At 38.8% G+C, this 25,990-nt stretch overlaps 1 protein-coding gene across 2 annotated transcripts; it reads left to right on the top strand.

Moving 5' to 3' along the window:
* The first annotated feature begins 4,683 nt into the window (after positions 1–4,683).
* HSD17B7 (hydroxysteroid (17-beta) dehydrogenase 7) lies at positions 4,684–25,881 on the top strand. Of its 2 annotated transcripts, none has more exons than XM_008571927.1 (9): positions 4,684–4,765; positions 6,513–6,716; positions 9,885–9,977; positions 11,226–11,340; positions 14,710–14,904; positions 18,970–19,074; positions 19,808–19,864; positions 23,323–23,421; positions 25,656–25,881. In XM_008571927.1, exons 1-9 carry the CDS (start codon positions 4,731–4,733, stop codon positions 25,755–25,757), a joined length of 1,005 nt encoding a protein of 334 aa, XP_008570149.1. In that variant the 5' UTR covers positions 4,684–4,730; the 3' UTR covers positions 25,758–25,881. The 2 variants fall into 2 exon arrangements, with proteins under 2 accessions (XP_008570149.1, XP_008570148.1); XM_008571926.1 differs by lacking the exon at positions 4,684–4,765 and adding an exon at positions 4,940–5,015.
* Positions 25,882–25,990: the final 109 nt, after the last annotated feature.

Here is a 25,990-nt window from a genome sequence, read left to right as displayed (position 1 = left end):
CAGATGTGTATCTGGTGAAGTACATCCTATATTTGTATACTTTCTGGTGGTGAAATTGATTTATGGAAATACTTCCTTCTTTGAGATGTTTAAACAACAATGAAGGTAACTCTCCAGAGGGCACTGGGGCTCAAAAGCAGAGACCAGGCTCTGGCCCCAAATCCAGCCCATTTGAAACAAGCTATCTAGTTTCTCCTGCAGACACCTTGTCAATAGCTTCACCTGCCTGTCCAGAAGGATCTGAGTCCTGAACTAGCCTGTCTGTACTCATCCACAATCACAATTGTGTGTCAAGGAAGAATTTGCAGAGACTCAAGGGAAACACAATGAGATAAGGTAGTCACTTTTAATGAAAACCTGTTTTTTGATAAGAGGGTCAGAAGCAAGTGAAAGTTGGGAGGATTCCTACAAGCACACCAAGAATTTGTAATCTAGACTATCCATTTTATGTCCTTTACTATTCCTGATATCCTATTCTTCCACCCTGTTGTCTGGTAACTTTTTCTGAGAACTGAGTTTTTGTAGCAATGTGGTGCACTCTTTTTCTGATAGGAAACATCTGGGCCTTATTCTGCAGGCTTTGGAAGATGCCATGTCTATTCAAGGGGTAAATAGCAAACAGATTTAATTTCTGCTTAAAACTATCATAGTCATTCCAAAGTAGAATACATAAAAATTCTCTGTATTAGAAAAAAGAAACGTGATACCAATTGTATATTTTCTTTTCTTTATTTATTCTCTGTAAGTCTGTCAGATGATAAATTGTAAATAACAATGATTAAAGAGTCATGCTACTGATGGGTCTGTATTTCTGTGTAAACAGAGCCAGTTCTGGTTTTGTTACTCTTACTCCTTACATCATTTTTAGAGAAGCCATGGGGTGTGGGGACAGAGCTGGGGGTGTATGTGGTGTGGACATCTGTTTTTTAGGACTGTCCAACAGAGGGTTTAAATAGGCCTCTAACATATGAATTGACTGTTTTTGGAAGAAAATCATCTTGGTCTCTGATATATCCAAACATGCTAGAGACTGGGATTTTATGTCCTCACATTAATTAGTCCAGTCCTGGGGAACCCAGTCCAGAGTTAATTGGAAATCCTTTATTGTTATTGTTACAGAGTTGTCTTGTTTGATACACAGATATCCCTTCTAAATCCATATATGGTCTGTCTCAGACTGGCTACGTGTACACAAACCAACAAAAACTGTGAACAGCCCGAATACGGACTAAGACTTCGTAAAAGAAATTAGAATGAAACCACCCAAAACAACACATCTCTCACCCTGTCCCTCTAAGACTAATTTATACTTTTAGTTCTCTGAGTTATTTTTCCCCCCACCAATGGTCATGGTAGATAAGTGGATGGATATAAATTCTCAGAGAATAACCAGAGGACTCATGAATGTACACCCTGACTCCCAGAGTGTCTGGTTTGATTCCAGAACTAAAGGTTGGGGATTCAAGTAACTGTGTGGCCAGAGTGGGGGTGGGAGTTGTATTAGTCAGTTTCTGTTGCTTACAACAAAATACTTGAAACTGGGTGATTTATAAAGAAAATGAAATTTATTGCTTACAGTTTCTGAGGCTGAGAAGTCCAAAGTCCATCTGGAGGTGGTCTTGGTGGTGGTGACAGTGACCCAGGGGTCTCACATTGCAAGATGGTGGAAGCAGAGAGAGCAGAGAGAAAGACAAACTCTTCTCTTCTTTTAAAGCCCCCAGAACCACTCCCCTGACCACCATTTTTAATCCATTCACTACTGCATGGTCCTACAATCCAATCACGTCTTCAAGGCTCCACCTTTCAATTACCATAACAGATTTCCCACTCTCTCAACAGTCACAGTGGGGACCAGGTTTCTAATACATAAAACTTGGGGCACACAATTCATGCTTCAGTGAGTTTTGGGGGGACATAATTCAATCCACTACAAGAGTGAGGGAGGAAAAAGGAAACGAGAATGGCAGAGATGTTCAAAGAGGTGCAAGTCCATTGTCAGCATCTCTTGCCAAGCCTTAAAGGTAGATATGAGTGATATATATATATGTGTGCATGTGTAATATGACATAGACATGTTATGCATGTATCTGAATATATAAGTTGTTACTGAGGACAGAGATTATGTCTGCTCATGTTTTAACTAACAGCTTAAAGGACTGTAGATTTTGTTTAGTGTTGAGGACTAGCAAAATGAGGACTTATGTCCATTTATAATTTTATATTCATTTTGTATTTGAAAAAGAAGCATACACACTTATATCTTCTGGTCCTTAAGTCCTACAGAACATTAATTTCTTATGTATAGGTAACACATGACCTCTTACAGCCTAAGGAATTGGGTCAAATCACATTCCTGAAGTAGTTTTGGGCCAGGCTGGATGTATAATGATTTGGAAGTAAGAGGAATTAAAGATACAAACAAAAGAAGCTACATGACCCCATTGGCGGCTGTTCTTTTGCCCCTGTTTGCAAACTAGAGGCAAGTTAGTTCTGGAGAGGTTTATAAGGACCAGAACAGAGCTCTGTTATGGGGCTAAAGATACCTTTACTCATCCTTGTCTACCTATGGACTATTTCAGTCACCGTAAATAACAACAGAGATATGTTGCAGGGCTTAGGGCAGATGCAAATTAATTATATGAAGTAATAAATAGACAGTCAAAGGTGGAGTTGCTACATGTACTATTCCAATTACACGGCTGAGGTTTGTCAGGGATAGTTGGGATCATTGTGTACCACATTACTCTTCTGGCTTCCAGGAAAATAGAATGAGCCTATGAACAACACAAACTTAAGATGAATAGCTTGGGATGATAAAAACCTTATCTACCCACTCACCTATCAACAAATGTATATTATGACTGTTATTGAGCTGTGTCCTACTTGTGATAAAATATTTCAAAAATGAAAAAGTAGATGACATCTGTTTAAACAGTTCTATTCTTCTGCTCTCTCTGGCACCTCTAGCAGTTCAGTCCATCTTTTAAAGGTCACAGCACCTTAAAAACAGCAATTTTAATTTAATAAAGGAAGAAGAGACAAAAGTTCCCTCACTTGGCTTGGATGGAAATCATGGTGAGAGGAGAGACACCTGGTCTTGCTCTGAAGCCTTCTGGCTTTCACTTAATTCACAGACCATCCTACATTGGTTGTCATTCTAAGACTGTGGTGATGCTGACCCTGTGGATTCTATGCCCTCCCCTTTCTTTGGAGAAATGCGTTTTCTATGGGACAGCCACACAACGCTGTCTCCCCTCCCCGATTCCTTGCACATGTCACTGCTGTGCTCCATGTCATTTAAAAAGGAGACTTAGGGTCTAAACACTCAAGATTGGGGTTAACTTTACTCCAGGACTTCTAGGAAATATTGTTAAATTGTGGTCTTTTTTGAACAGTTCAATGTGGGATGAGAGTAGGAGCTGAGTTCCACTCCAATGATAAAGAGGTTTTATTTAGAATTCTAATGTTCAAATAATCAGATTTGTTCTTTCAATCTAACTATATTGGTATAAGATAAATGATTACTTAGTTGATATCATTAATCAAACCTCTAGGATCAAAAACCAGACTAGATTATCTTAACTCTTTTAGGGATAATAGTTGCTCATAAAAAAATTAAAATTTTGAAAGAAGCCGTGAAGTAGATTAAAGTACATTTAGTAGAGTTTGATGTGCAGTTTTATTCAGTATGAACCGGGACTAGTGATGGCCCCCTTACCAGTGTACTATTAACAGAGAAACTGAGACTAAGCATTAGAAACTTTCATAGCAGTTTGACAGAGTACTTTAATGTCTTCAATCTAATAATTAAAATTTGGGGCTTGTATTTTGTAGTCCTTTTGCTTTTTATTTCTCTAGTAATTTATATATAAAAATTATATATATATTTATATATATACATATATATATAAGTACCCACTTGGAATGCCTTGGAAACACCAAACGGGTCATTTACCACAAAGTTTTGAGACGCCCTGATGTAGGAGCTTACAGCACAATCTCAGCACTTCATTCTCTATAGTTCTTAGTCTTTAGAGAGTCTCTGAATACATGGCACATTCTAAGTTTTGAAGATTGGTAATTCACGCATGATTCTACATAAAATTCTTCATAAAAATCAGTGTTCATTTTCCCAAAGAGGATTCTGGGATCAGAAGCAGGGCTTTAAAGTAGCTCAGTGCCTGGATCTACACATCCAAAAAGGGGCGGAAAACTAAGCAGATAATAATCCCTGAACTTTCGCTCCTAGACCCAGATCCTTCCTCTAAAGTAAGGAGCTCTTCTACAAACACCCTGAGGCCCCCCTGCAATAAACTGCCCACAAGAGGAGTCACGGCACACAACCCGCGCGTGCCACAGATCCCACACCTGCGCCCCGGGCTGCGAGCGACCCTCCCTCCCCCAGGCCAAAGGCCAGACAGCTGCGCCGTACCCGTCCCGCGCGGACTCCAGCGCTAGGGAGGGGCGGGGAAAGCCTGGATTGGCTCGGACCTTACGTCACGCGGCTCCGCCCCTCGGCCTATCTCTCCCCACCTCGGCCCGGGCGCAGCGAGCCGACCGCCGGTTGTAACTGCCTCAGCGCGGAGTCGATGACGCAAGAGGAAGCCGGGCCTGGCCGGGCCCTGATTGGTGGGGGTGCGCGTGGGCGCGGCCAGGGCGGGGATTCGCTCCAAGGTTTCCGAAACCAGCGGCAAGCACTGCTTTAGTGCTCCAGGTCAGAGTGCGCAAAGATGAGGAAGGTGGTTTTGATCACCGGGGCTAGCAGGTGAGTCCTTCGTCAATTGCGGAGGCGGCGAATCACGGGTGAGAGGGAGCAGGGGTCTGTGACCTGCCACAGACCGACTCTCGGAGCCCTTGTCCGCGACCTTACCTCCGTGGGAACGTGGGCCGGGACCTTGCCCGCTGTTCTCTGAGTCCCCCACTGCACGAGGTGTGGGGCGTGCCGGACCCTTGAGGTGCTGAATAACCCGGTGCTTTGAATTAAACATGAAAGTGGAAAGGAAATTAGAGCACCAGTAAGTGATGAGCGTTACAGTGATGATCCTTTGGTTATTAAAGGAAACGGGGCTCCCCACGTGGACTACGCCCCTTCCTCACCTTTAACCTCCTCTACAATATTTACTGTCAGTGCCCGGCAGTATAGTCCTGACCTTGTGGACGTGTTGTACTTCAGGTGTTAGGTCTGTGCAGGACTTTTGCCCGCGGCCCAATTTCAACATCCATGGGCGTTAGGAGACTTAAGGGGGAAAATCTCATCCCCTCTACCACAGTGCTAAATACCTGACATGTACGCTTAAGAAACCCAGAGAAAAATGACCTTTGCTTGTTATGGCATGGTCGGAGTGCGGAATAACCAGCTCATTATTATTCCGGGGTTGCTCATTTCGACTCTCAGCTTCTTCTGTTGCCTGTTTTATTTCTCATTTGCACTTCCATGAAGAATGTGTGGAGGATCAAACTAACCAAACCATTTTTATACTTGTTGCATTTGGAGTTTTGAGGGACTAAGACAGAGGATCCGTTAAACGTAATTTAAGGTTGGTCCACCTTCAGTTATCTTATGACATGCATTTTAATTAAGCCAGTTTGGTAGATGTCTGCCATTGGCAGTTTACTAAATGCCTACTATTCTCAAGTGAGGACGAAGAAACATAAGTATATTTGATGCCCAGTTGGCAAGGCCAACATATTATTGATGATTCTCAGCTCTTTTGGGGGTTCTCTTTGCCTGGAATCAATTTACGTCTTGGAAGAGAACTTATTAACCAGATTTTCATTGCTATCAGTCATGAAAATGACTGCTGGTCTGACTGCTGTCCCATCTACTGTGCATTTTCACACTATTGTTTCTGAAGTAGTTTGTGTTTGGGTGGGGTACTCATCCCTGCTTCTCTTCTTGGTCCCTGTCTTTACTCTGTTCCTACTTTCCACTTAATCATGCTGAGTTCATCTTTCCATTGGTGATTCAAGCATAGTATTTGAGAATGACTTGTACCTTGTGCCATGTTACCCATGTCTCTTCCTGAAAGATTCATCCATTACCTTATCAGGGATTTCTGGTGCTCCTTATAATGGCGGTGATACCTAAAGGTGAGAACCTAGACAGAAAAGTAAAACATGCACACAGGGAACAGCTAATAACATGCTATTTTCAACAGGTGCTGGTGATGTTTTGAATCACTTTCATGAGCTGTGTAATAAGTACAAAATGAAAACCACTGGCAGGGTAAACTCTATTAATAGAAATGCTAAAGGATAACTCTTTTAGTCCAGCTATTGTGTCATTGAACTTTTTCAGAATGAGAAATACCCAACTGTACAGCATCCTGAGCAAATAACTATTAGAGTGGAAGATTTCTCCCTTCCTTAAATCATTTTTAGGTCGTTTCTGTCTGCCTGGGCTCCTCATTGGAGCTCAAATTGACACCGTCAGTTTTCTTAACCAGAGAAAAAGGCCGCTATTTAGCACCATTTCAATTAAGGCATATCGCGTGTCTGAATTGTCCTCCCAGTGGCATCGGCCTAGCCCTCTGCAAGCGGCTGCTGGTAGAAGATGGTGAGCTTCACTTGTGTTTGGCGTGCAGGAACATGAGCAAAGCAGAAGCTGTTCGTACTACTTTGCTGGCCTCTCACCCTACCGCCGAGGTCACCACAGTGCAGATGGATGTCAGCAACCTGCAGTCAGTGTTCTGTGCCTCCAAGGAACTTAAGCAAAGGTATGTCTCTTACTGGTGGATTTTCTCTGATATGATTGTGCAGTGTAACATTTAATAAGTAAGAAAGGATAGGAAAACCTAGAAAGAAACAGGTGCAGTGTAAGAAGTTACGCTTTGGAAATCTGTGTAGGGTGACCCATTATGTTTCAGTACCACTCTTTCATTCTCAGTCATGTGACCCATTATGTCTCAGTACCACTCTTTCATTCTCAATCATTATCATAAGTATTTCATGAAGGTTAATTAATGAGTACACTCTATTGTGTGGTCAAATGTAGTTAACGTAACTCCTTTGATATTTGAATTCATTTTTTACCTCTTTCCTCCACAGGTAGTGCAGATACTGACATTTAACAAGTGAATTAACTGAGACACAGAAATAAGAGTAATGTGACTAAGAAAGTCATCTGACTTTATGTTGGTTATCTTGGTTATATAACCTAGGTCTCCTCCCTGTTTCTGCAGGGATTTCCCGCCCCCCAGGCCCGTAAAGATTTTTTCAGATCCTCACAGTAATTGGCGTGCAGTAGACATTTGGTAACTATTTGGTGTATGAAGAAATAGTGTTTGAAAGTATAACTCCCCTGAAAGTGAACACAAAATTACATTTAGGTGCACAGTGCATTTTTCTGGGGAAAGAGGGCTTGCTTTTTTAAATTTGCAGAGAAATTTATGATCAGAAAAGGTCAAGAACCCTGTACAAGTCATGCTGCCCCTAGGTCTATCCAGAATAATTAATTTTCAAACATTTTTATATTTGAGTCCTTAAAAAACAAGGAACTACTTTATTTTTTTGGACAGTAAAAATGAAGTGGAATAGAAACAAGGAAAGCCTTCTTGGTAAAGACATTTGCTGAACAATAATATTTGCATTTCATTAGTATGAATTGATAGCTATTTACATTTTTCTGTTTCAAATTCACAAGTTACAAAGTAAAAGCTGGTTTTCTTTATCTCAGCTTGTCTCATTGACCTTAGCCCTTTGTCAGTGTGGCTTCTCTCTTTGCTGTTGAACTCCTACAATTTTCTGCCACATCATCGTTCATAAAAAACCCAAAGAGATTTTCTAGGTTCCATTTTTAAATAAATTGTGATATATTCCACATCCCCTACGCCTCCATAAAGCAAATAGTCTCCAAGTCTGTGAAACTGCACCATGAATGTCCTTATGCAGTTAACTTCTCTCCAAACTTTATGGTTTTTATGAGCCCCAAATCATATTTAAAGGTACTCTTTCCCTAGCCTTTCTTAGCCAGCGGGCTATCTTATCTGTTTTGTATAGAGTTAGTTATATTTCCTTAATTGGCAGAAAAGAACCTGCATCCTCAATTAATAATAGCTCATTCCAATACAGTTGACTTTAAATACTTAAAGTTTTTAACATTTATAGTGTTGACTATTCTCAATTGCCTCCAAAAGTTTAAGACATTTAGTAATTTATCACATATTTAGTAATTTAGCACAAATTTAAGGCAGTGAGGCTGTGGCGCAGAAGAGAACACTTCAGGTAGTAAGTGAGGTGTCCCAGGTGCCTGTCATCATTTTATTGACCCTTTGATGTATTTATTTAATACATCAAATAACATATTATTTGAAATAGGTATAATTATCCAAATTTAGGAAATGCTGGTTGTAGGGATATTCACAAATTTAGGAATATGTGAAGGTGTCCAGACAGACTTCTTGCTTAGTTCAAGGCTCTACTGCACTTAACAGCCCAAATAAATATCTTTGAGCCTAGACCTGAAGTAAATTAGAGCTGAAGAGAGCTTGAGAAGGGACCCTTCCGATTGGTGAAAGCAGTTCCATCCCTGATACCTGTTCTTTCCATCTGTAATACTCTGTTGTTAGATATGTGCAAATGAAAATTAATAAGAAATAGTGATTCTGCTTTGTCCGGAATAGAACAATTGTGTCAGTCACTTCGTCTTTGAGAGTAGTATGTATGTCATTTTACTGAGGCCATAGCTTAATGTGGTGTTCTGGTGCAGTTTCCACTCTTTGCTAAGCATTTTCTTCTTCTGAAGAAAATGCAAAATATATTAATATTCTTAGGTGACAAGTGTGCAAATTAGATAAAGAAACAACCAGCAATTGGTGGACCCACACTGTCTTTGTTGCACTTACATGATGAACCATAGGAAACAACATCAGCATTTTAAACAATCAGTTTAGTAATGAGAGTCACTTGGCTGTCAGTTATTTATAGAATGATCAAGAAATGTTTGTATGTCATCAGTATTGGTAACCGTGTATATATGTCAAGGTCCTAGCTTTAGTGGCTGTGGCCCTTATTGTTCTGGATAATACAGAGGTTGCAGAGGCAGTGTAGTACATAGAATTATAAGAGATATCCTGAATATTCATGGTGTCTATGAATATCCAGAGATTGGGCTCTACCCATCTTGAACCTAGTTCAAACGGGGTACACTTAGATTAAGGCTTATGTGGGTTTAAAAGCTTTCTCAAATTAGCATTTCACAATTCCCTCCATAAAAGGTAGTCTGGAGGGAGCCTATTGAGAATACCTTATCCCCATTCAGCTTTTATAATCTCATTATATTCATGTGAACTTTTGTCATTTTATGACACATAGCACCTGTCTGAGAACAGTGAAAAGTTTCCACGTGGATCTTCTGTTTTAATAGGTATTTTGACAATCAGATTCTAGCATTGATAGGTCAGGTCAGGTGAATATCCATACGTATTATATAAACTTTACTTGTTAACTAGAAGAGTTGTGAATTAGAAAGTTTTTTGCCCCCTGGCCCCCCTTTTTTTTAAAGACCAGAAGGAGAGCAGGTTTAGTAGATAGAGGGTTGCTGCAGTGCCTGATTGGGAGGACAAAACTAGAAAGAATTAATAAGAGAAGATTTGACTTCAAAGTCCAGTATAGTTCCCCAAATTCTGTTTGAAGCCATCATCTAAAAAAGAATACTCAAATATATACTGTGACTAAAGAAAAACTGTTGGAGAAAAAATATTGTAACCCTAATGTATTATAAACTCCTTCTGGCTTGCTGTGGCCATTTTGTTAGTTCAGAAAGTATTCTCTGTCCTCCTTAGGCCTTTTTTATTGCAGTCATTCTAGAGATAGAATACACAGACTTGTCTTGCTGTAGTCTAACATCTTGGTGTATTCTAATTATCTTGATATTTTACTTGCAGGTTTCAGAGATTAGACTATGTATATCTAAACGCTGGGATCATGCCTAATCCACAGCTAAATATCAAAGCACTTTTCTCAGGCCTCTTTTCAAGGTAATTTCCATTTTCTTGGTGAACTTATTGGAAGGGAGGTGTTCCTTTTTCTGTCTAGTTTTGCTCTTGGTGTGTTAAGTTCGGGGGTTTTATCTCTGTTTATAATTTTATATGTATTTTGTATTTGAAAAAGAAGTGTGCACACTTATCTTCTGGTCCGTAGGTCCTACAGAACATTAATTTCTTATGCTTAAGTAACACATGACCTCTTACCATCTAATGAATTGGGTCAGCCCATGTTGAATGATGAAAACATGGAAAGGAAGCACCCACGTCATGAAAGAAAGGCATTTATGTTTCATGGGGAACACTGCAAGTCATGGTTCTTATGGCATTATAGGTCTCCAGGACATTCCCAGTGGCTGGATGTTTGAGGTCATTTTTTGGTCTGCCTGAATGTGCCTATTAGCAAAAACATTTCTAAAATTAGGCACAGTTCTTAGAGAGACTTCGATACCTAGTAGGGCTACTTTGGAAGCATCTCCCTGTTGTGTGTCAGGTGCTCTGACCAGCAGGTGGGGCAATGCAGAGAACTATACATCTGGGAGATTCTGAATACACATTAGTGGCTTTCAAAAATGTTTAGCCACATTGTAGAGTAAGAAATAAATATTTTGCAATCTAGTACACTTCTGCATGAATAAATATTCTTACTACATGTACTACACTGCTACTTTTGCTTTATTTTTCTTTCATTAAAACACACACACACACACACACACACACACACACACACACACACACACACACGCATACGCATCCCACACTCGCCTTAACCTACTAAACTGATCTCATAGCAAAACACCCTATTATTATGTTCGATGCTCCAAGAATTTCCAGTAAATAAACAACCTGGTTAGCTTTTTTCAGCAATTAAACACACTCTGTGCAGGGGAAGACTTTTTTCCCTTGGCCTAACTATTATTCCCTCGGAACAGTTTACCTGTGACCTGATTTGGGAAGAGACAAAGAGAGTTTTGGCTGCAGGTTTTTGAGAGACTCAGGTTCCTATTGGTAATTTGAGCTATAAATATGTAAGTACTTCTATGAATTGGGAGAAAGGAAGCATTTTTGCATCTCATTTAATGCTGACAGTAACTCAGTGTGAGAAATAGGCATTTTTATTCCTGTCATTACAGAATAAAGGAAGGTATACTTTGTATGTGTGGAATGGGTGGAGGTGTCTTCAGTATCTTTAGTTTGAGAAGCTTTAAAAAGTTATACAATAATTGTCTTCTGCTATTTCAGAAAAGTGATTCATATGTTCTCCACAGCTGAAGGACTGCTGACCCAGGATAACAAGATCACTGCTGATGGGCTCCAGGAGGTGTTTGAAACCAATGTCTTTGGTCACTTTATGCTGGTAAAAGACTTTGGGCTTAATAAGCCAGTACTTAGTCTGTGGTCCTAAAGGCTTGCATGCATATGTTATGGGGCTGTTTTGTGAAGCTCACTGGTTTACAGCTAGCATTAAATCTTTGAGTGTTTAAATATGATCACTCAATTCTTTGAAAACATCATTTCCCTAAAGCAGCCTGTTCATATATTATTTTTTCTTTTGACGACAACTCTAGAGAGTGGGGAGAGAAAGTGGAAGAAGCAAATGGACAAGCATTTCAGAAACAATGTTCAGAACTGAGAAAAAGTGCACCAATTCTGTTCTAAGCAGTCTTTGAAACTGGCTTGGCATCAGGTAGCATGGGATAGTAGACAAGCCATTATTAAACAATAATCCATAGTTAATCTTTCATTATCATGATTTCTGATTTCTTATGCATTCATACTTGTGGGTTATAGTTCCAGGCATATATATAAAGGGTTAAGCAAGAGATGTGTAACTTATCTGGCATGATCTGTGCTCTTACTTCATGTTCAGTCTCTTAGGACAACTTTAATAGCTAGAGTAAGTAATGCCCAGCCATGATGTCAGTGGCTTATAATTCTTTGGTGCTGGAAGAACTACTTCTGGTGCTGGGCCTGCCTGCACAAAACCTGTATCTAATTTTTTTATATTCACAATCACTTTTCTTTACCTTGGGCCTAATTTTCCTTAAAATAGGACCTCCTTGAGTACCACCCTGTATTTATAATAAATTAAGATATGGAACATTGGAATATTATGAAACCATTAAAAGAAATGAGGTGAATATTTTACACTAATGTGCGATAGCCTCCAGTATTGTATTATAAAGAAAAAATAGCAGGGTGCAATATGGTGTGCTCTCATTTGTATAAATAAACAGAAAAAGGCATAACCTTTATATATTATATATAAATATAAGTAAGATATTTCTAGAATGATACAAATGAAACTGAGAACACCGGTTGCCTTTGATGAACTGGGGTACCAGGGTGTCAGGAATGATTGAGAGATTCATGTTTTATTCTGTATCTCTTAAAACTATTTTTTTTTTTTCCAGTGATATGTAGTTTTGCTTTTTCAGGGACAAAATTAATTAAAATATAAGGATAGGATTGAATTCTTACAAAACCTTTTTTAAAAATAACTTTGCAGGGATCTATAATCTAATATTTCCTATATCATCTTAAAATCTTCCCTTATTTCTTTGTCCTCTTTTTGAATTACGAAGTTAGTTGGTAATGATAGAGGATTAATTCATTAATACTGTTGCTAGTCTGTTAAGTTTTTGATGATTGTACTGTTTAAAAAGTTAAGTTGTTGAGAAATCAAGCATTTGGGTAATCTGTGTGGGTTGGGGGAATAGCAGAGGACAGTTGTAGCTATAGATGCATTTATCACAGGTGTGTTGGTATATCCTTAAATTGGTAGGAATATCAGCAGGAGATTTTGAAATCCATTTCTCAAAGTGACACCAAGGCTTATACTGTCTTCCATCCTCTTAATAGATTAAGTGTAAGAATCTTGCCATTTTTATGGAATACAAACTTGGATTCTAGGTTCAGGTATGAATGCATTATATAAATTGATTCATCCCCAGTTTGATATATGTAAAATGACCAAACTCTTAAGGTTGTTATGAAGAGTGGAGATAATTTCTGTAAAGCTCCAGGCACAGTGCAGTATTACAGTTGAAAAACCAGTTAACTGATGTAATCTCATGTTTATGAGTTTTCTTGATTGCATTTGGCTTATTTGTTTATTGCAAGCATGGAGCACATCTGGAAGCTTTCCCAGTAGATTTTTTAAAAAAAGAACTAACTGTTCCAGACTAGTTTTAGATTTACAGAATTATTGCAAGATAGTACAGAGACCTGTGTATCCTACAGCCAGTTATCGTTATTATTAACATTTTGTATTAGTATGGTACATTTATTAAAATAAATGAACCAATACTGATACATTATTATTAACTAAAGTCCTTACTTTATTCACGTTCTCAGTTTTTGCCTAATGTCCTTTTTTAGTTTTAGAATCCCGTCCAAGATACCACATTACATTTAGTACTCAAGTCTCCTTAGGCTCTTCTTAGTTGTGACAATTTCTCACACTCGCCTTGTTTTTGATGACCTTGACAGTTTTGAAGATTACTACTCAGGTATTTTGTAGGCTGATCCTAAGTTGGGATTTGTCTGATGTTTTTATCATGGTTAGACTGGAGAATGTATTTGGGGAGGAAGACCACAAAAGTACAGTGCTGTTCTCATTCCATCCTATCAAGAACATGCAGGGGTACTTCAAAAACTTGGTGGAAAAATAGAATTAAAAAATAATACGAGTCTTTTCAGGAACTCTTTGAAGTACCCTCTTAGTGTCAATATGACATACCAATGTTGATATTAACCTCAATCACCTGGCTTGAGGTAGTGTTTGTCGGGTTTCTTCATGGTGAAGTTACTCTTTTTCTTTCTCCCTTTTTATGTGGTACCCTTTGGAAGAAAGTTACTATGTACAGCCCACAAGTACGGAGCTGTGCTCCACCTCTTTAAGGGTGGATTATCTACAGAAATTATGTGGGATTTTTTTGCAAGGGAGATTTGTCTATTTTCCTTCATTTCTTTCTTTTTTCTTAGATTAACTTCTAGAAAATATTTATTTCTTTATTCAATCAATATGTCCATATAGACTTATACATATGTGTTTTCTGCTTTGAAGTTAAAAATACTACTTTATTTTCTCACTCAAATTATTCCAGTTTTGCCATAGGGGGAGCCTTTTCAGTTGGCTCCGGTATCTCTGTCGTATCCCAATCCATATGGTTTTCTGTTTTTGTTTAGCTTTTGAGTACTTTCTTACCTTCTGCACTACAAGCTGCCTCAGACTCATCTTGTATTTTCCTGCCTAGAATCAGTCCTAGAATTAGCTATTTCTGTAAAGACATATGGTTCCTCTTGTTGGAGAATGGTTATTAGAAACCAAGATCTGAGTGCTCATTGCTATTGAGATATCAGTTGCTTGTCGGCCTTCTCAGCTGACAGACCAATGAGAAATATATGTGCATGATAACTTATGTGTGGACACATGTTTATGAATATTTTATATGTAACTAATCTGTATCTCTGTTAAGCTAGTCATGCGTTAATGTTAGTGTCTCTAACTCTGATCCATTACTGCATGACTCACTCTAGCCGCCTCCCCTTGCTAGTCTGTGATGTCCCACTCCAACAGTAACAAACCTAGATCCCACCATTCTTTATCTGTTTACTTAATTGCTCGATTCCAGTATACATGTATAGTGGTTTCAAAATTGTTATCCTGTACTTCCCCGGTAGATTTCAATGCTTTTTGTTCTTTTTTTCTCCTTCCACTCAGGTTCGGGAACTGGAACCTCTCCTCTGTCACAGTGATAACCCATCTCAGCTCATTTGGACGTCGTCTCGAAATGCAAGGAAATCTAATTTCAGCCTTGAAGACTTCCAGCACAGCAAAGGCCAGGAACCCTACAGCTCTTCCAAATATGCCACTGACCTTCTGAATGTGGCTTTGAACAGGAACTTCAACCAGCGAGTAAGGCCTGTCTCAGTGACATGGAAATGGCAGGGCAGTGGTTTCTTAATTAACTGTAATTGATTTCCTAGTAACATGACTGGCTTCCTAGTAATTTAGATTGACAGTTGGCATATATGAAAGTTTTAAGGTAGAGATAATTAGCTCTTGATCATTTAGTATATGGGCTTCATTCACCATTCTGTACTTCTTCGGGAACTCTTTGTTGTCAGAACAACACCGCTAGTGATAGTAATAGCTACTGTTTCAGTTCTTGCTATGCTGCAGGTGCTGTACTCTTCATCTCTGTATGTCATGTAATACTTTCCCATTATAGTGGGGTGGGTCTGAGCATACTATTTTCAGATGAAGGTACTAAGATAGGGAGACGTTAAGTCATTTACCCAAAGGTCACACAACTTGTAAATGGCAGAGCTTAGAGTTGAGCCCAAAGCTATCTGACTATATAGCTTGGGCCTTTCCCACTAAGCCATGCTGCCTTCCAGTGTTTGTCATATCAGATGTCGTATTGGTAGAAAAACAAAATGAGCGAGAGTAAGTGGTAAAAACACGAAGTGTTTTCCCTTTACATTCAAAGCACAATCATCAACACAGAAGACCGAATTCTGACTTCTGTGACCAAATGTGGGGGATTTCTCCACACCAGTAAGCAATTCTGCAGCGAACACCAGCTGGGTGTCCTCTAACTCAATTCTGACACTATCTACCGGGAGATAGTGTCAGGTCCCACAGGTTGAGGGCTCAGTCCTTGAGACTCCTCCCCTTCCCCCAGATGCCAGTTGCAAAGTCCAGGCCTCTGGAACTTTTGGCCAACCAGTTATAAATCAGGGTTCCCACAACCCCCTCCTTGGGTTTGATTAGTTTGGTTGAATGGCTCATAGAACTCAGGGAAACACTTAGGTTCACTGGTTTATTATAAAGGATATCACAAAGGATACAGATGAAGAGATGCAGAGGGCAAGGTATGGGGGAAGGGGCACGGAGCTTCCATGCCCTCCCTGGGTGCACCACCCTCTAGGAACACCCTCCATGTGTTCGGCTGTGCAGCAGCTCTCTGAACCCTGTGCTCTTGGGTTTTTATGGAAGCTTCATTACATAGGCATGACTGAAGCATGGACAACCGTGCAGAAATGTGATTGGACAAAAAGGGTATGATCTAACACTAACAGACTGGGTGGGGATCCCAGCAAGGCCTGCTTGTTCAGGTTCTTCTTGACCTCTGTGTGCAGCGTTCCTTTCTCCCGGCCATGGGGCCAGGTCCCTTCTGGAATGGGGGTGTCTTATGACTACAATCAGATAAGGTAGGTGAGAGAATTTCCTGCCTTGGGAAGAAAAAGGAACAGGTGAAAGGAGGGCAGGAGAAGGTCAGAGAGTAGCCGGAGCCAGGAACCATGGATGAAAACCAATATATAAATATCATAATATCACAGATGTCTGTGGGACAGTGAGTAGTTAGAAAGCCTTCTGGATAGTGGTGATTTGGGGCAAGAGTCCAGAGCTCCATCCTAATTAGGATCTGAGTTTAGAGGGTGATTTTTGGAGAAGGTGAGCCTTGTCAGTCATGCTGGCTCCTTGTGGCTACTGTGGTCTGGAACTTACTGCTTCTTTGTATGTCTCTGTTGCCCAGTTCTAAAAGTCTTAACAGAAAACCTCCAGTCTTTCCCAAGGGCATTTTCTTTTGTTTGCCTCGATTTGTGTTGTGTGAGTGTGGGGCGATGGAGAAGTTCAATTCCACTAACATTTATAAAAGATCTGCTATATTTAGGGTACTGGGCCAGGCTTAGAGTTGAGGAGGAAGGTAAAATAAAAAGATGACCAAGAAACTATGCCTTCCCTTCAGGGAACTGCTTTGATCACGAATTAGACATAGAAATCTAAACCCTACGTGATGGTCTTGACCTGGTTATTCTGGAATGGAGACCTTTATCAGATGGAATTCTGTGATATGGCTCTTAGAATCAAGCCTCTTAGTAAGGGGAGTGGTATAAAGTAAAAGCTAAGAGCGTGTTCTCTAGAGCTGGAGTTGAATCCTGGCTCTGTCACTAGCTCATAACCTTAGGCAAATTATTTAATCTCTTTGTGCCTCAGTTTCTTCATCTGAAAAATAGGGATAAATAATAGTGCCTGTCTCGCATATTTCTTGGGAAGATTGAATTAGGGTGTTGGAAGGAAACAGTCACAGTAGTGCTTTGTGCTAAGAATGTAATTGTGTCTGCATGTGTACGTGTGGGTGTGTGTGCTTGTGTGCATGTACATACATGGGGATGTGTATGTTCATTTATGGGTTTTGTGGGTGTGTGCCCATGTGTATGAATGTGAGCATATCTGTGGGGTCTGTGCATGTGGTCTGCATGTGTGTGCATGTTCTTGTGTGTGTTCATGTGTTGGCTGTTATTAATATCATTATGGCCTGGGCTCAGTGTGTTGGTCTAATTGTGAGCCTCCTTCTGAAGTTTTTTGAGATGTTTAAAATCTTGTCACAACTGCTCCCTGGTATTCTGGAAACTCCCTTTTAGGGGGCACGGTCATAGTGGATTAGCTTCTCTTTTCATAAAAAGCCCTGGGATTTTATTTAAGTTAAATTGTCAAGTAAGGTTTGGGATTTTATCTTTTATAAAAAAGAGCAAAATAGCTACTGCTGCTCCCTCCTATCTGTTGGGATTGGTTCTCAGCCCGTAACTCTTCCTCCTTGGTTTTTATGAGGAAAGAAGCAGCTAAGAAAGAACCACGTGAGGAAATTCCTTTTGAAGGCTTACATTTCTGGAAGTGTTGTCAGCCTGTACAGATTTTGGCCACCTGATAAATTTTAAATCATTTATTAATACCCCACACAAGCCATGTAGGATCATCACAGTTTATTCCCTCTAATTAAATGTGTTGAAAGACTGCAGTCTTAGATAAGACTGCATTCTTGTTTTTTTTTTTTTTGTTTATCAATGTCAAAAAGTTATCTATGCTGGAAACCCTAGGTTTTAGTTTGAAGATTTCCTCCTTTAGGACTGAACAGTCCCTAATTATTCCCAGATAGTTCTTAGAATAGGAAATTTACCTTAGCTATCTTTGGAGTAAAATATGAGAAATTTTAGGTTTCTTGAGAAGAACTTTTAGGTTATAATGGGGATGAATCCCAGCTCTTGACTTTTCTTCAGAGAACTGTTAAACCAAGGGGACTCTCAGGTATGGATGATTTGTGTCAGCTACAGCCTCAAATAAAGGAAGAAAATCTTCCAGCTTCTGTTGCTCAGGGTGCTGTCTGTCCGTCGAACTGTCTGTGTTACCCCGGCACTACCTATTTTTCATTTAAAAGAAAAAATGGTCAATATCAAAATAAGGTAAAATGTAATAAAAATTAAGCTAAATAAAATATTAAAACAAATTTCAGTGCTCCAGAGCTTACTATAGATCACACAGGGCCCTTTTTATTCATGTAAGCTCTGTATTAATTGGGGCTCTCTTTACAGGACAGAACTTTCTAAAATGAGTCCTAGGCTAAGGACCTGACTTAGAAACCTTCAGATGGAGAAGGTCTTTGTGGCACCATATGCAGCCTTTGTTCTTCTCTCATGCCAGGAGCACCCACCTCAAGCTGGAGGTATGGGTTTTAAGGTATCTGCAGGGAAACTGACACATGCTTTGGGTTTAGCAGTCTGAATTTACTAGATTAGAAACTTCTTGAAGGCAAGGATTCTACTCTGTGCATCTTTTTATCTTATGATTAATAAACTGATCTTCAGTTAAGCCAGTAACATGGAAAACTCAGGTAACCAGACCTACTTTTCTCCCCCAGTTTCAAGATTGGTTATTCTTTACATTGCAAGTTTCCTGAGAATAGAGACTTTGTCTTCCTAATCTTTACTTCCTGAGTGCCCTTTGTAGTGGATTCTTAGTACACGATTCTTAAACTGAAGGGATATACCCAACATCAAGGACAACTCAGAGCAAAAATTCTTCATTCTGTGGCTTCCTGGTTTATATGTGTATCTTTTAAATTAACTAGCATTTAGCTGGACTGAGTCAGTATACATTGAATTAAAATCTTATTGCTACCCTTCTCTTTGCTCCCAGGGTCTGTATTCCAGTGTGGTGTGTCCAGGTACAGTACTGACCAATATGACATATGGAATTCTACCTCCCTTTATGTGGAAACTGCTGATGCCAGTCATATGGTTGGTGAGTGAGGAACACTTCTTTTCTTAGTTTACAAAATGTCTTCAATTTGGGATTTAATAGATGTGTTTAAGGGTTGAGAAATGATTTAAGAAATTGAACCTGAAGGTGGCAGAATTGCATCTAACTTGAGGTTTTTGAAGTTACTTACTATGTAATATCTGCTTTAGGTTACCTGGTATTACCACTGCATCACCACCCGTGTCCACTTCTCTTTAAAGGAATATTTTCTTGATCATGCACCAGAAATCCCAAGAGTTTTTGTTATCGTATAATTTTGGGAGACCCATGTTAAGCAGTGTTAAACTGCACTTGTCTGAGTTTTCATTGTGGTTGTGTGCATCAAAAGTTCTCAGGAAGGGGATGATTGTGCATTGTATGACCATAGAATCATGTGTTTGTTTGTGTTTTGAGGATTTTGCAGGATCGCTGTTCCTCTAGCACACATTGGAAAATGCTACTTTTAGGAACTATCCCTCCCTTTAGGGCTCAGGAAGAAATGTCCTTCCATTATGGAAGGCATAGAAAAAAAGATCAGAAGTAAATACGCCTTAAGGTTGAAAGTAGCTGACTTGGAGTGGTGGAGATTGTGATATTTCTTTTTTGATATTTTTATTTTTTGATACTTAAAAATGTTCTATAATTGGAAATGTAGGTTTTAAAAATATTTAAATGAATAATTATTTTGCGACTGTTCTAAACCAGCTCAAAACAACTGTTGTTTTCTTTTCTGCAGCTTCGCTTTTTTACACATGCTTTTACTTTGAAACCATACAATGGAGCAGAAGCACTGGTATGTCACTAGAGTTTTGATAGCTTGTATAATGGCTTAGCAGATGTGAATTGTAAGTTAACTGGTAGTGGAAACAATTTCAACTGAAAAGATAGTAAGAGAACAAGCTCTGTGAATAGTCAGGATCCTGTTTGGGACTAATAGGCACGATGCACCAGCAGTTGGAGGAGTGACAGAGCAGTGGAACACCAGATAGCAGGCAAAGCAGGGTGGTGGCCAGGCAACCAGTGAGCAACCCCGCATGGAGAAGGTGCATTTTGCAAGCCAAGAGTAGGTACAACAAAGTCCAACTCCATTCCCTATATGAAGAGTCTCCGCTGTTAGCATTAGAGAATCAGGTTGTTACTTTACTAGGAAACCAGTGGATTTCCTTAAATCACACGTGGCAGATGGATTGCATGTATTTCCTTATCAATTGCACACATTATTAATGGATTATAATAACCTTTTCTGCTATACATGAGATCTCTCTGAATATTTTTCAACCCAAAGCCCCAAAGGCAGCCTGTACTAATGGATCAGAATTGTCATACAGGATGAAACTTGTCATCTGTTCTTTATGCCATCTGGTTGAAATCCCATTGTATTAGAGTCAGTTCTTTGTGTGTTTGTCTCCCTCACTTTTTTGAGCTCCTTCAGGACTTTTGCTGTTCATCCTGAAACCTGAGGCCCTAGCGCTGTAGTGCATACACTTAGTAGATTCTTAAATCTTGACTGAATTGAAATTGAGGAAAACATTAAGGGAATTGGTTTGTTTTGGAAATGTTTTGGAAATGTTGTAGAAATAAGTGTATTTATTGTAGGCACACAAATTGGTTGTAGAAACAAGTGCTTTAAAACTATATTTTAATTCTTAATATATTTGCCAAATCAGTAGAAGTATTAACGAGTAGTTCTTCAGGGATTGCTCATTGTCCACACCTGTGGCACTAAAAATCAAGTCTAGAGATCAAGTATATATTGAGTGTCAGTAGTGTGAGGAGTAGTTAGAAGACAAAAATCTCCTTTCATTAAGTAGCTTAGAATTATGTTTAGAAAAAAGAATGAATACATAAAGGAGGAAAGAAAATAAGACATTCTGTAATCAGGTGGTGAGTTGCTCTAGGAATAATCAGAAAGTAGGATCAGTAGGGGCTGGCGTAGTTGGGGCAGACTTTGCTCATTAAGTGAAACTTGATCTGGTATCAGGATGGATACCAGATGGGATTTGGACGGGATGGGCAGCATGGCCCTCATGTTACAATTTAAAAATATTTGTTGTTATGGCCCTGCTGTAATTTCTTAAAACATGATGGCTAGGGGGATATCACCCTTTTAAAGACCATTTAGTGATGGTTGTAGATGCCGGTGGGTATGGATTAGGATTTGAGCACACTTCATGTGGAGCATCAGTCTCTTACAAATCTTTGGGTAAGTTTGGCCTCCTTAAATGGGCTGAGCTTGAGAGACCTAACACAGTGATTAAGAGTGTGGGCACTACTAGAATTATATTAACTCAGTTCAAATCCCATTTTTTCAGTTCCTGGCTGTGAACCATTGGCACATTTTTTCACCCATCCAAGCCTTTTATTATCTGTAAAATAGGAATTATAGGAGTAATTAGAGCAGATGCATTGTAAAGAATACAGTATATTTCTGCATTTAAGATTTAAAAAAAACAGGCCGGCCCGTGGCTCACTCGGTAGAGTGCGGTGCTGATAACACCAAGGCCACGGGTTCGGATCCTATATAGGGATGGCCGGTTAGCTCACTGGCTGAGCGTGGTGACAACACCAGGCCAAGGGTTGAGATCCCCTTACCGGTCATCCTTATATAGGAAAAAAAAAAAAAAAAAAAAAAAAAGATTTAAAAAAAACGATTTTAATGAAAACTGTGTGGTTCTGACTGGTCAGTGGAACAGAATAGAAAGTTTAGAAATAGATCCATAAACATACAGGATTTAATATGTGGTAAAGATGACGTTACAAAATCAGTGGGGGAAAAATGGGCTTGAACGTTTTCCTGAATGCAAATGTTGTTGCCAAAAAATTGAACAGGATCTTTTCTTTTTACCTTATGCCAAAATAATGTTCTAGATAAATTAAACGATTTATATGTGGAAGTTAAAATGTAAAATTACTAGAAGGAAATACAGGAAATTTTTGAATAGTTTTAGAGTGTGAAGGCTTATGTAATTGCAGAAACTGTAAAAGACTGAAAATTTTGACTGAAAAACTTAAAATTTGCATGACCAAAGACACCACTATAAATAAAGTCCAATGACTAACCACAAAGTGGAAGAAAAATATCTGCCACTCATATTACAGATAAAAAGTTAATTTTATTAATAGATAAGCAGTTTCAAAAAGTCAAAAAAAAAAACCCCACAAAAAAACCAACATTTTGGAATGATGGGTAAAGGACACAAACAAAGTTTTTATACTGTTGTAATTGTGTGAAAAGATGTTCAAGTTAAACCTATAAGTAAAAACTATTTTTCAACTCAGATTAGTGAAGGGTAGGAAGTTTGATAATGCACTAGACTGGGAAAGGTGTAAGGAAACAAGCACTCTTCTACATTGCTAGGGAAGGGTAAACGGGTATAGCCTCTATCAAGGACTCTGGCAAGATCAGTCAAATATTAAATGTATATACCCTGAACCCAATAGTTTCATCTTTGGTATTTATCTTACAGATATACTCAAACTTAAATGAAATGATGTATTCATCATTCATCTCAGTGTAGTTTGTGGTAGCAAAGACTGGGAGCAATCTATATGTCCTTTAATTGGAAACTGATTATATAAATTATGGTACATCCCTAAAATTGAATACCGTGCTACTTTACAAAAAGAATAAAACACCTCTACCTGTATAGATTTGAAAATATCTCCAACACGTATTGTTCAAGTGAAAAATGCTGTATTTTATGCTTTAGTTTGAGTAAAAGAAAAGGATAGATATGTTTTTAAGTGAATAGGTTTTCTTTGGAAGAATACACAACATACTAGTGAATGGTTGCTTCCAGAGAGGAGAATTTGGTAGCTGGAAAATTGGGAAGGGAGGGAGACTTACTTTTTACTATGTGCACCTTTGAATGTCCGTGTGCGTGCTTATTTATTAATAAAATATTACATCAGTGACCTGTACTTTACTGTATCATGAGCTGAGTACCGACTCTAAATAAACTAGTCTATATGTCATGAATTGTACTTGAGGATTAAGGGGATTTAGCTTTACAGCTACAGTGATCCTTTTGCTTTAAATAAATATGCAAAAGATACTATCAAGCAGGCTGCCCTACTTTCTTCCTTCAGATTATAGTAGTGGTCATGAGGACATCATTATTAGCTGATGATATTTGAGAGGATTTTTAGAATTTGTTTGGGGAGGTCTGTAAAGTGCTGGTTGTAAATCCCCACCAGCCTCACTCACCTTGGGCAGAAGAAACAAATAATTGACACTCTCTTCCTTTCCAGGTATGGCTTTTCCACCAAAAGCCTGAGTCTCTTAATCCTTTGACCAAATATCTGAGTGCCACCACAGGCTTTGGAAGTAATTATGTAATGAGGGAGAAGGTAAATCTGTTTACATTGTTACACTGAAGATGCTTGCTGCTGTGTTGATGAATGGAACCCAGCCCCACCAGCTTCCCAGCCCCTCTTCCCTGGGTCTTCACCACACTGGCCGTTTCTACTTCTCTCTGCTTGCTCCTGCCTCAGAGGATGAGCCTTTGCACGTCTTGTTCTTTCTGCCTGAGCTGCTATTACCGTTTTCTCACCTGATTTCTTCTTATCCTTCAGATCTTAGCTTATATCCCTGCTTTCAGTGACCCTTCAGACCAAGTCAGGTGCCTCCATTGGAGGCTTTCTTGACATTTTGTACCTTTTCTGTGTAGCCCTTCTTCACCCTGTTGGATTATAACCTCTTTGAGGAGGAGGATCGTACCCCTCTTTCCTAGCACTTTGTCTTGACATATGGTAGGCGCTCAATATATATGTTGCAAGTTGGATGAAATATAAAGTGTCTTTCTTTGTGGAGTTAACTTCTCTTTGAGTGTTCAGTTCTGTTTGTGACAATCACCAGCTTTGATAGATTGGTGTTTTGAAGAGGCAGGGAATGGAGTACAGAAAGAAAATCAGTACTGTTTTTTGGATTCTGTATAATCTTCTAAAAAGAAATCAAACAGTTACATACTAGAACATGAGAAAATTGTTTTTGATCTATAAGAACTATTTTGTTGTACTTTTGTGATGAGTAAGGTTTATTTTGGCCTCTCATTTTTCATTGCCTAGCTTATTGTGAGGAGACATTGATATGAAATAGAACTAGATTGAGGCAAATAAGTTATCTCAGGTAAGTCAAGTAAGTGTCCCCGGTCATAGTCTCTATGTCAGTAGTTCACGTGAGGTCTAAGACTGTGCTCTCTGCTTCCCATGCTCTTTACTAAAATGAACCTTCAGGGTTTTCCAAAATATGTTCTGTGGGATACTAGTTCCTTGAGAAGATTTGCAAAAAGTGGTTCCTCAGGCAAGTAAGTTTGAGCAATACTTCATAGTATATTCCCCTTTTTCAGACCGCACGATGCACATCAGCCTAGTAACGGCTTTGAGAAGTTGATATAGTTAAGAAGTGTGTGAAATGTTTAATCCTGGTGTTTCCAAATTGTTTTTGCTTATGTGAATTTTTTTTTCTTTCAAATTTTACATAAAATTAAACCAAAAATAATATCCTTATTAACATCCGAAAGAACACACTTTGGGGAACTGTACTATAAACGAATTGTTTACTTTTAGGCCCTCAGAGTTCGTTTGAAGTTACTATCTGTTAACCTAGAGGGAATGATTTGTTTATTAAGGGTAGAAAATGTTTAATTCTACAAACCAAAGTATTTCATTAGCATTTTATGGAAATGCATTGAAGAAAGTGTTTTAAGCTTTGATTAATTTGGAGAAGTTAGCTTTCTCCTTTGTTAAAAGATGTTGAACTAGAAGAGATTACTAGTGCTTCTAATTTCAATATGGAAAAACTCTAGCATGATTGAATGAATATAAATGTTATTTCCAAAATGTTAAAAAATGTTTATTTAATGTTTAGCCTTTTAATTTTGTAAAGAAAGAGCCTGTTTTTGAAGTTTAGGCTCCGTGTTGATTTGAAAAAAAAATACCACTTTATTTTATGGGGGCTGAAAGTTTGCTTTTACATACCTTGTATCAGTTAAAATGAGATTTTTTGCATGAAATATAAGAATGCAAAATAACAGTGGGTTAAACAGGACAGAATCTTAGATTTCTTGCATGTACAAGCAGTTTGGAGAGAAGAAGCTTCCAGTTGACATGGTAGCTCTGCAGACTGTCAGGTACCCAGGTTCCTTTCAGTCAGGAGATGGCTGGGTAGTTCGTACATCTCATCAGCCAGAACATAGTCACATGGTACTCATAGCTTCAAATAGAATAGGAAATGTAGTCTTTTGTCTGGAGGGCAGAGAGCCCAGCTAAAAGTAGGGCTCCTTTATCAAAAAGATGAGTATTAGGAGGTGAGTAGCTATTGGAAATTCAACAAACTCTTGTTTTTCTCTTGTCCTTTTATAACATACTGGGTACATAGAAGTACATATGAGTTAGGGGAGATAGCAAAACTCAGATCTCTCAGTTTTGCTGTTTAAGGAAAGTACCAGGAGTGTTGGTGAATATTAGAGTTGCTTTTTTTTTTTTCTTCTTTCTTTTGCATATGTTGAATGCCTTCCTTTTATACAAATACTGTTCGTTTTATTTTTTCTTTGTAGTCATCCCTATATTTGCTTCTTTTCCAGTTGGACATAGATGAAGATACTGCTGAAAAATTTTACCAGAACTTACTGGAACTGGAAAAGCATGTTAGGGTCACCATTCAAAAAACAGACAACCGGAGCTGAAGATGACTCTCTGGAACATTGCGTGCCTTCTGTGCATTCCAGGGGATGTGGATTTCCATTGAGTTGGATGATACACATCTGTAGTAAACTGTGAGATACGATTGTCTCTTTTCCTTCTTCAAAATTATTTCTAAGACTGTGTGTATGTGTGTGTGTGCACATGAAAAAGATTGATAGGGAAAAATATCAGTTAGATATTCTTCAGAATGTTGTTACATCAAAATTAGTACAGT

This window comes from Galeopterus variegatus, unplaced genomic scaffold (genome assembly GCF_000696425.1).
Source record: "Galeopterus variegatus unplaced genomic scaffold, G_variegatus-3.0.2 Scaffold734, whole genome shotgun sequence".
Taxonomy (NCBI): Eukaryota; Metazoa; Chordata; class Mammalia; order Dermoptera; family Cynocephalidae; genus Galeopterus; species Galeopterus variegatus.
The sequence above is the reverse complement of the archived record's forward strand: the minus strand, read 5'-3'. Positions and strand labels throughout refer to the sequence as shown.

Coding starts and splice junctions, on each gene's coding strand:
- HSD17B7 (XM_008571927.1), top strand. CDS start 4,731: ATGAGGAAGGTGGTTTTGATCACCGGGGCTAGCAG. Junction 4,766..6,512: donor TTGATCACCGGGGCTAGCAG/GTGAGTCCTTCG, acceptor TTGTCCTCCCAG/TGGCATCGGCCTAGCCCTCT. Junction 9,978..11,225: donor TTCTCAGGCCTCTTTTCAAG/GTAATTTCCATT, acceptor CTGCTATTTCAG/AAAAGTGATTCATATGTTCT.